The sequence below is a fragment of the Cadophora gregata genome (assembly GCF_030347475.1).
Source record: "Cadophora gregata isolate MNR1 chromosome Unknown scaffold_13, whole genome shotgun sequence".
In the NCBI taxonomy this organism is placed as follows: Eukaryota; Fungi; Ascomycota; class Leotiomycetes; order Helotiales; family Ploettnerulaceae; genus Cadophora; species Cadophora gregata.
Window position 1 is genome coordinate 1,785,224 of NW_026695936.1, and position 10,571 is coordinate 1,795,794.

The 10,571-nt window shown below is 48.6% G+C and overlaps 4 protein-coding genes across 4 annotated transcripts; 2 read left to right on the forward strand and 2 right to left on the reverse strand.

The window, feature by feature from the left end:
• The first annotated feature begins 1,082 nt into the window (after nt 1–1,082).
• ONS95_004066 (uncharacterized protein) lies at nt 1,083–3,429 on the forward strand. The gene is made up of 4 exons (XM_058497409.1): nt 1,083–1,181; nt 1,235–1,317; nt 1,459–2,303; nt 2,358–3,429. The coding sequence occupies exons 1-4, from the start codon at nt 1,117–1,119 to the stop codon at nt 3,390–3,392; spliced, it is 2,028 nt and encodes a 675-aa protein (XP_058353352.1). The 5' UTR covers nt 1,083–1,116; the 3' UTR covers nt 3,393–3,429.
• A 2,979-nt stretch (nt 3,430–6,408) lies between these two features.
• Nucleotides 6,409–6,864, reverse strand: ONS95_004067 (uncharacterized protein; the record flags this gene model as incomplete). Its single annotated transcript, XM_058497410.1, has 1 exon — nt 6,409–6,864. The coding sequence occupies one exon, from the start codon at nt 6,862–6,864 to the stop codon at nt 6,409–6,411; it is 456 nt and encodes a 151-aa protein (XP_058353353.1).
• A 234-nt stretch (nt 6,865–7,098) lies between these two features.
• Nucleotides 7,099–8,480, forward strand: ONS95_004068 (uncharacterized protein). The gene is made up of 3 exons (XM_058497411.1): nt 7,099–7,820; nt 7,914–8,251; nt 8,345–8,480. Exons 1-3 carry the CDS (start codon nt 7,733–7,735, stop codon nt 8,417–8,419), a joined length of 501 nt encoding a protein of 166 aa, XP_058353354.1. The 5' UTR covers nt 7,099–7,732; the 3' UTR covers nt 8,420–8,480.
• Nucleotides 8,481–8,904: 424 nt separating this feature from the next.
• FLD1 (S-(hydroxymethyl)glutathione dehydrogenase) lies at nt 8,905–10,404 on the reverse strand (the record flags this gene model as incomplete). The annotated part of the gene is made up of 7 exons (XM_058497412.1): nt 8,905–9,093; nt 9,144–9,175; nt 9,226–9,863; nt 9,915–10,050; nt 10,104–10,218; nt 10,277–10,291; nt 10,384–10,404. The coding sequence occupies 7 exons, from the start codon at nt 10,402–10,404 to the stop codon at nt 8,905–8,907; spliced, it is 1,146 nt and encodes a 381-aa protein (XP_058353355.1).
• Between the last annotated feature and the right edge of the window lie 167 nt (nt 10,405–10,571).

Genomic DNA, 10,571 nt, shown 5'->3' on the forward strand with positions numbered 1-10,571 from the left:
CGAGGGTGAGGATGGCTGGGTGGGGTGGGTGCGTCACGAATAAGCGAGTCTCCCTTTTTGCCCCTTTCTAAGTTTCTATACAGTAATATTCGCTTACATATCAACATGAGGGAGGCGAGACCCCAAACGGCTGTCTGCTCGGACAAGAGGCATGCCGAACGAGCCCATTATTGATCTGAACTATGGATCTCTAATGCACACTACGAGTATGGACTGACTGCAGCTGGGCAGTCAGGAGTCCGGACTCAGGCAGTTGATGCGATGCACAAGCATTGTCTCCACCTTTCGGTCGGACTCCGGTACCGAAACAGGCGCGGTGCCCACGCCAAGCCAGCCCATTGCAACAGGCTCTCAAGAACGGCAACAGAGGCGATCTGAGAATTCGATATAGAGACGAGTACCTAGTCTAGTTCTGTTCTTTTAGGTAAAACAAGAACCTTTCTGCAATCGAGAGATGGATAGTAAGGCCCTCAGGCACTTGGGCCATTGGAGAGGGAGGTCTTGACGATCAGTCGATCACTCTAACGTACGCTTTCTAATTGGCAGGTAATCACATCGCAGAGTACGTGGAATACTCAACGTCAGGGTTTGAATGACTCGTGAGGCTGGCTCCTACTTTACATGGTAGCTTTTGATCGTCAATACAGAAAACAAACAAAGTTGTCTTTACCGAGCTGACTGTGACTTTATTCGGCGGAAATGTTCAAGAATTGGAATGGAAGGCCATTTCTAGTAACACTAAATAGGAAAAGGTTCACCCCGTACGTGGAGCAGGCTTGCAGCAGCCAGAAATCAAGTCGCCTCGGGTCCTGAGCCCCTGGCATTTCTTTCCATTTGACTTTCCAAGAACTATTTGGCACTTAGCGAGCCCTCGGAGCAAACCCATTTGAGTCGACCTCCAGATAGATTTCGCCCTTGCCAAAGGCCTGGCAATGTATGCAGGGTGCACCCAAAGCAGTTTTATAAATCCCCTGTTCGGGAGGACCAATATGCCTAACGGAGAAGAGCACAATGATTGCCGGTGGGAAATTGGACTTGATGGGTGGTAATACATAGGGGAGAGTCGCTTTCTTCTCTGGTCGGCCACTCCATTACTTCGAACCCATCTGTCTCGAAATGGTGACTGCAGTCTTCTTTGTGCCTTTTCTGGCTCTGGCAACTGCTGTTTCGGCCAAGCCCTTGTATGAATCTCGCCGAGGATGAGGCACGATTTTTTACTGACATTTTCTCAAAGGTCTGGAATTTCAAAGAGCTTCCAGAGCTCACCTGACGTTCAATCTAGAGCTACATCAACGTACTTGCCATCCTACGAATATAGTAAGTGACATTCTATTTTGCTTGAATTTGCTGTTACATGTTCCCAATGGGTCTCAATTTTTCCCCTCTGATATGTTCTAAAGCGTCTATGACTTCAAAAGTGGATATGAGAATACATACTGATTTTGAGCTTCTCTGTAGTTGTTGTTGGCTCTGGACCTGGAGGTGGGCCTCTAGCTGCTAGATTAGCCATTGCAGGACATTCGGTGCTGCTGATTGAGGCTGGCGACGACCAGGGCTCGAGTCTTCAGCAACAGGTCCCAGCGCTGAATTTGGCCTCGACTGAGTATGCTCCGATGAAATGGGACTTCTACGTCAATCACTACAGCAATGTTTCCAGACAGACACAGGACACGAAAATGACTTACAAGACACCTTCAGGCGATCTGTTCGTCGAGGGTATCAGCGGCAGCCCGACCCCGCCAACTAACTCTACACCTCTGGGGGTACTGTACCCACGAGCAGGAACACTTGGTGGATGCGGCTCACACAACGCCCTTATCACCGTCCTACCGCACGAAAGTGACTGGGTCGGAATACAGAAACTCACTGGCGATGATTCCTGGGCTCCGGGTGCAATGCGCAAGTACTTCGAGCGTCTCGAAAACGCCAGATACGCGCCGAGCTCGACAATTGGTCATGGATATAGTGGCTGGCTAACTACCAGCTTGACCAGCCTTGGGTTGGTAATCACAGATCTTAAAATCATCTCTCTTATCGCTGCCGCCGGGTCTGCGATGGGTAACAGCTGGCTTACATCGGTTCTCAGCACTTTGCTGGGCCTGGGGCAGATTCTCGGAAGGGATCTGAACTCGGGCCAAGCTGGCCGAGATGCGCAGCAGGGCTTATTTCAGATTCCTTTAGCTGTCAATTCTGGAGTACGCGCTGGACCACGAGAGTTCATCATAAGCACTGCAAATGCAGTTAATCCAGATGGGTCTCGGAAGTACATCCTTGATATCCAGATGAACACCCTTGTGACTCAGGTGAGCTGGCTTGTTTGGCACTGGATGACAATGGCAGGAGGTTGACGAGAACAGGTAACATTTTCGGGAACAACAGCTACCGGTGTTAAATATCTCCAGGGGAAAAGTTTATACAGAGCTGATCCTCGGGCTAGCACAAGTGATTCCGGTGTCCCAGGAAGCGTCAACGCAACGCGCGAAGTCATTCTCGCAGCCGGAGCCTTCAATACACCCCAGCTCTTGAAACTCAGTGGGATCGGTCCAAAGGACGAACTTGCCTCATTTGGAATCCCACTTGTCAAAGATCTTCCGGGCGTCGGCACCAATCTCCAAGACCGATACGAAACAAGTGTGATTGGGAAGACCACCAGCGACTTTGCAATCATCAAGGACTGCACATTCCTCCGAACCTCAAACGATGCTTGTCTGAGTAAGTGGAAGAATAACCCGGGAGGAGATAGAGGAACATATGCAACTAATGGTATCGCAATTGCCATTGTACAGAACTCGTCAACTTCAGCAGGTGACAATGATGTCTTGATCACGGGTGCGCCTGCGAACTTCATTGGTTACTACCCCGGGTACTCAGGAGACGCTCTGCTTGATGCGAAGCACTGGGCTTGGATTACACTCAAGGCACACAGTCGAAATAATGCAGGAACAGTGACTTTGCGCTCTGCGGACCCGCGCGACATGCCGCTCATCAACTTCAACTACTTCGACTCAGGCACCACGAGCAACAGTGCAGCAGCCAAAGACCTTCAGGCTGTGGTTGAGGGTATGACGTTCTCGCGCCGCATTTTCAAGGATGTCATCTCCTTCGATGGGGTGTTTACGGAAGTTTGGCCGGGTCCGGATGTGACAGGAGAGAAGTTGAATGAATTCGTGAAGAACGAGGCATGGGGGCACCATGCTTCGTGCACTTGTCCAATTGGGGCGGATGGAGATCAGATGGCAGTCCTAGACTCCAGGTTCAGAGTGAGAGGCACAAAGGGCTTGAGGGTCTCCGATGCTTCGGTATTTCCCAAGATCCCAGGGTTCTATATTGCACTGCCAATCTATATGATCAGTGAAAAGGCTGCAGATGTGATACTCAGCGAGGTTGTATAATATACAAGTAAATGAATACAGGAAACGCATTGTAGCATTTACCGGCTCGCACAATTTTATCCCAAGTCCATTGTAGGTAAACATTCCTGCCCAAAGCTATGTATGAATGTTCCACCTGGTGCCGTTTCTATTCCAGCAGATAAAGCGCATCGCAGCCTCAGTTACTGTGCCTATTGCTTTAGTAGCTTGACACAAACATGTCCAACGACGAGATTCTAATAAATCCACCCTTGCTTTCACATCATAGTGCTCGTTTACCGCTGCCTGCAACCATTCCAAAAGCTCCCAACAGCAAAATATCGAGCTGTCGAACATGAAACATGATGATGAGGTAAAACTTGGCAATATATTTGGGCGAGATAATCTGGGCAAAATCACGACTGCACGTTGACGTAGCTAGTATTTTAGAGGTAGGTGACGTATAGATGCCATTTAGATATTGAAAACCGTGTAATTGAGACCTTACATGAAGCATATTACAGTATGGGGTTGGCCAAGTGAAGACTCGTCCGATTGTGAAAGTAGGTAGGAATAGTCAGAGTGCTCAGAGCACGGAGTTTTGTGCTGTGTAATTGTCCAGTCCCTGAAATTGACAGTCAAACGAATCAGTGTCAGCTCTCAACAGGAACTTGGGATGTCGAGAGAGTAGTGATGAGAATGAGCACTGCTATTGCCAGACATTGTTGTTTCGCCAGCGGTAAGTGTGAAGTACCGAGGCAGAACTCGAAAGCGGAATGATTTGTCACTTCAGATGCCAGTATTAGTGCGCATTTTCTGTATAGGTCAACATAGAGAAAATCCCATATCGATGTTAAACATTTTCCCAGATTCGTTCGTTCAGCCACAATTGCCTTCTTGTTGATAAGCGGCTCAGACGTATGAAACATGAAACTATGCTGTACAGCATATTTTCGAACTACTTGGCTGTTGCAGGGTATACTACAGCCTGTTCGCAACTTGGCTTGGTGTAAGTTCTTTGGTTCTACAGTATTGCTATAAGCTTTTATACCCACCAATTATCATTCAGCTTAGACCTCTTCTCTGCTGGACTTGGCACGGGCCGACGGTCGCTCATATAGATCTTCCAATGGCTCCTCCAAGCTCGCAGGAACCGGGCAGGTATATAGGGAAGTTCGTGGCAGCTGAAGGACGGTACTCAGCGACGGACCTGGGCAGATTGGGTGTGAAGAAAATCCCAGTCTCCAGCATACCTGCAGAATCTGTCCATTGCAAATGGTAAAGTGCAGTAACTGCTCAGCCGTCTGACTTAAAATGATACAGGGCTATAGAGGCACACGCAAGTTTCGATCTCCCTTGTAGACCCATATCAGAGAGAAGTGTGGCAAAGTACTTTTGTATTTCTGGAAAGGATCGATTTGAAACTTGGGTATCGTCCGTTATGCCTGGAGAGTCAAGCTAGTGGCTTCTCAGCCGCCGAACTAAACCGAAATACATGGATTACTTTGCGAGATGACCATTGCCGAAAGCAGTTCTCGCGCCTGCTTCGACCCCTATACAACTCAGAGAATGAAGATCCCCAATGCCTTATGCCTTCGCTTTTCCAATATGTCAATCTTCTCACTGCCACGCGAAACGATCGGCCACATCTTTCCTGCGGCATAAGGAGCAAAATCACCTGCACCAAGGACATTTCATTGCACTGTTCTTCAACCTCTTCAATACAACGAAACGATAACAGTCAAGAATTTCAGACTCTGCGGAGTTGGAAGCGGTGTCCCATGCTTTCTCGCCCTGTCCTGGTACCGCCTTTGATCTCCTATTTAACTGGATGTCTCAAGAGGGCTCTACCTCTCGCGAGACATGGAGAGATGAGAATTTGCTGACCTCTGCAGCATTTCAGAGCTTAGTAGGTGCACGGTGCTTTTCTTTGAACTTCCTGGGAGATCATTTCGAAGGGAAGGGAGATCGTTCTCACCCCCAGTTCCAGAAGCTCTCTATTTAAAGAGACGACTGCTTCCCACATCTGGATGACCGAAATCTGTGTTTGAGGTTACTTCATCACAGCAGGATTTTCAAGAAATCTCAAGTCTGTGATGGCATCGTACCAGAGGAGGAGTGATTTTGGCACCAAGCTATCGCTTCAGAAGCACTCCCCAGAGGACAAGGAGGTTGTCTAAACAAATATACTGATCGAAGCAAAGGGTAAAAGAACACGGTAAAGAAGCCTCATAATGAAAACCGAAACTGGTCTAGACTCTGTCACAGATGACACATCCTAAAGGTCGCCATGTAGACTGCCCTTTCCAAGCAAACATCACCTGTGGACGAAGAACAGAGTGCACACCAAGTAATTGTCAAATCCAGCGGGCAGACATTCTCAACCGTAGATAGGTGCTCGCCTTATTTTATGGCATAGACTTAAGTAAAGGGGGTTAAATCGATAAATGAAAACCTGGCCTTTGGCCAGAACTGAGCAAGCGACCTTGTTATTCAGCGTATGTGCTCGATAAACGATGGAAACAACTTTGAAGCAGTCGCTACTGTACAGTTAGTAGAATCCAAGAGTGGCCGCAGGGACAGGCTTAGTCCATACGTGACTTGTCAAAGAGAATGCCATGTAGAACTTAGCACTTTTGCTTGCCCGTGACACTTGCTTGCCCCGACTGTATACGAGCCCTGAGCAGAAAAGGAGGTAGACTAGCTAGTATGTAAATATGTATTTATATATATATATATATATACCTATATTGCCGGGGGAATCAAGGTATGCACACATACGCGTGAAATTAGCGATAGTGCGGGTGAGATAACTAAGGTAGGTACTTATACCTACCTACGTCCCTTACTTCGTTATCTTATGCTTCTGTGCAGGCCGGATCCCGGGCCGAACAGCGCCCGGATCCGGCGAGCGTCTGCGGTTTCTCTCCGTAATGTTACCGGTCAGCAGGCTCTCAATGCGGCTATCGCTATCAACGTGGCCGGAATCCATGAGCGAGGGGAAAGGCGGAATGGAGGACTGCAATCGAGTCTGCAACAGGAAGCACAGTAGCAGTAGCTACAGGTTGCTGCCTGTCCTAGAGGCTCGGACAAGGACAAGCTCGCGACTCATGTTCACTGACGGCAGCTGTAAACGTGGCCGAATAGTAGGGTGAAACTCGGAATGGGGTTGGGCGGAAAGGAGGAAGGGGACGACGGAGTTTGGCCTGGCCTCGACTGAAGCACGGCTTGCCTTCTCCCTTGAGATGCTCGAGACTCTCGTCTCGTCTCGTCTTGTCTTGTCTTGTCTTTTGGCGATGCAGAGAGCAGGTGCATCCTGGAAGGCTGCATGCGCATGAGAGGTCTGAAATGATACAGTACCAGTGCCGTGCAGCAGGGCATGGCAGTGCATGACAGCTAAGCGGATGCGGCGGCGGTCATCAATCAACTCAGCGGAAAGGAAACGGAAGCCAACGTCAAGTCCAGCTCGCTTCTGGTTACCGACATAAATACCGGTCAGAGTATGAGGAACCATGGAGGAGATCGGATATACCTAGGTACAGAGGTGGGAAGGTAGATTTACCTGGATATAGGGCAGAGGATATCACGAACGTTCTTGTACATGAAAGTAGCTTACTTTACTTTACTTTACTTTACTTTACTTTACTTTACTTTACTTTACTTTACTTTACTTTATAATGTATTGTAATATACTCGCTTATTTAAGCTCTGTCACCTTAAAATAAACTGTGATTGATTGTATGCATCTATATAGTAGGTAAGGTATTGTTGTTGCTTGTAGGTATTACTCGGTCTGCATAACAAACAGACACCTCGGTAGTGTCGTGATCCCGGAGGCACGGTGTGGTGTGGCGTGACCGGTCGGTCTCCTTCTCCATGCTTCCCTTCACTTCTAGGCAAATTAGGTACGTAAGGTAGGCAGGCAGGCTCAGGCAGGTCATTCCATTCAATTACATCTATGTATCTATTTATATATATATTTATTTATCTATATTGTCTACTAGTCCCACCACCCCGACAGTTCACTGACTCAGCCCAGCCTGAGGACAAAGACTAAACTTAACCCCATCCAACTCTCAACGTCGACTTCAGATTCAGTTCCCAAACCCTCTCTCCCTTCCATAGAACCGTTCCACCCAAACATTCTGCCATCCCCAACAAGTCACAACGCAGGCAACTTCGAATCCTACCTACCTATCCAGCTAGGTATCCTCTCCATCAAGCATCGCCTCGCCTCGCCTCATCTCGTCAGCAACAAGCGCCACGCCACGCCACGCTTTGACTTACCTGACCTCACCTCGTCCTTATCTTGAACCATCATCACGAGACCGCCTTCTCATTCCTTACTCAACAACCTTCAACTCCTCGAAGTTCTCGCAAACATGCCGTCCTCCGTCTCTAGCTCGCGATCGCAATCACCAGAACTCTCCGAAACAATGCAGATATTCGTCAAGAACGTTACCGGAGACAGTAGGTCTCCACCTCCCCCATCCTCTGAGCAGCCCAAAGGGCGAGATCCAGGGAGAGAACCCGAAAAAAGACACCAGCTAACACAATGTCAAGCATTCCCCATGACTGTGCCAGCAAATGCATCGGTACACAATCTCACGACGCTCCTCTCGGTGCGAACCTCCCTCCCAGAATCAGATCTCCGCCTCGTCTACGCAGGCAAGCACCTATCGTCATCGAGTACCTTGGCAGACTATAACATCAATCGAGACGCAACTCTTCACCTGGCCATGCCTCTCCGTGGGGGTATGCCACCCAAAAAGATCCGCTGCACATACAAAGACTGTAAGCAAGGGGCGCAGAGAGTCATCGGGGACTGTGGTTTCTGTAACGGCCACTACTGTGGAACTCACCGCCTGCTCGAAGACCACAAGTGCGACGGCTTGGAAGACGTAAGTTCTACCCTTTCTTCCTCCGAAGAGCCGGAATGGTGGCTCGTTGGTCTGGATGAAGAGCTCTGGGCTAACGTGTGTGATGCTGTGCAGTGCAAGAAGGAATCTCACGACCGAAACGCTGCGCAACTCAACGCCGAACGAACGCATGTAATCAAAGGAATTTAGACGCATCTACGGGCTTGTGCATATGGGATTTGAATCGAGGCGTTTCACCTGGGGCATTTTTTTAATTCACTGTATTTACAACAATCTCCTTTCGACCTTTGGGTGATCTTAGCGGGCGTACGAAGTGCCGGACAGAGGCTTCACTTGTGCTCGTAGATAATATCGACAGTTCCAAACACTTCATTCCTCTAGTATTCAAAGTGAAGAAGTATTGAATACCAATACATTGACGGACACAATTGTCAGAATCACGGAGCAAATGTACTGTCAGACTCGATATGGGTAATTCGGATAATCGTAATAGGCTGCGTCTCTAAATCTTTTAAATATGAAGACTCTCAGCTTGCAGATTTAAGAGATAACTTTTGTGTCAGCATAGATAACATACACAGTAGTAAATCTTTAACCATATTCTGTGAACTTATTACTGCCGCCATCAGACCACTTTATTTGATCTCATTTAATACCCGAGAGAGGATATCAAACTACGAGTCGCGCATATTCACAACGCAACGAATGCAGTCACCAGCCTTCATGTCGTCAAAAGCATTGTTGATCTCGGCAAGCGGCTTGCGGTGAGTGATGAATTCGTCGACCTTGAGCTTGCCCTTCATATAGTCATCAACCAAGTCAGGAAGCTGTGAGCGACCCTTGATACCACCAAATGCACATCCCTTCATTTTGTCAGTAAATTATTGAAATGCAGGAGAACAAAGAAACTGACCTTCCATACGCGACCAGTGACCAACTGGAATGCTGTGACACGTTAGTTTCTGCAACCAGTGATTTGAAGAGGGAAAAATTACGTCTTGTCGAAATCTCTTGTCCGGCAGCAGCAACCCCGATAACAATGCTCTGTCCCCATCCCTTGTGGCAAGCCTCCAAAGCCGCTCGCATAACACCAACGTTTCCGGTGCAGTCAAAGGTATAATCGCAACCACCATCGGTCATCTCGATCAGCTTCTCAACAATAGACTGGTTCTTGAGCTCGCCTGGGTTTACGAAATCGGTCGCCCCAAACTTCTCCGCCCAGGCCTTCTTATTGGGATTCAGGTCAACGACGATAATCTTGCTGGCTTTTCTCACAACAGCGCCTTGGACGACAGATAAACCGACACAGCCAGCTCCGAAAACAGCAACTGTAGAACCCTCCTCGACCTTGGCAGTCTCAACGGCAGCTCCGTAACCGGTTGTAATGCCGCATCCTAGCAAACAAGTTCGGTCCATGGGAGCATCTTTCGTGATGGCAACCACAGAGATATCGGCAACAACGGTGAATTGCGAGAAGGTTGAGGTTCCCATGAAATGGAGGAGATCCTTACCCTTGCACTTGAATCGCGATGTCCCGTCTGGCATAACGCCCTTTCCTTGTGTAGCTCTGATCTTTCCGCAGAGGTTAGTCTTGCCGGATTTGCAGAATTTGCATTCCTTGCATTCAGGGGTACTGGAGACCTGTCAAATATGCGCTTCAGCGTGGCATGAGAAATCAACTTACTAAAGAGCAACGACATAGTCCCCTGGCTTAACGGACGTGACGCCATCTCCAACAGACTCTACAATACCGGCTCCTTCGTGCCCGAGGACGATCGGGAAAGCTCCCTCGGGATCCTTTCCGGAAAGTGTGTAGGCATCTGCAAATCCTATCAGCTTGTGCAAATTGCTTTCAAATTGCTTTCCAACCTACCAGTGTGACAAACGCCGGTGTAGTAAATCTCAATGCGGACTTCGCCAGCCTTTGGTGGGGCGACTTCGATTGTCTCTAGAGTCAATTCCTTTCCGGCCTCCCACGCAACAGCGGCCTACAAAAGATCGTTATTATTCGGTTGGTGACCCATGACAGCTTCGTATAACACTAACCTTGCAGGTTATTGTCTAGAGGCACAGAGTCAGTAGGATTCGTGGCATAGGACGCTGGGAGGAGAGATTATTGGCCTCCTTAATGCAGGTGCGGGGTCATAACGCACCTTTCCTACAGTCGAGGACATGATGACGGACGGCGTTCCGAATTGGACTAAGTATGGAAATATGGATGGATGGATGGAGCTGTAATTTGAGGACCTGGATGTCGTTGATGAAGTGGAATGATCACAGGAAAAAGAAGTGAGGGGGAAGGTGGCCAGGACGGTTTTGATGTAGGCAGGCCCTTTGGCGG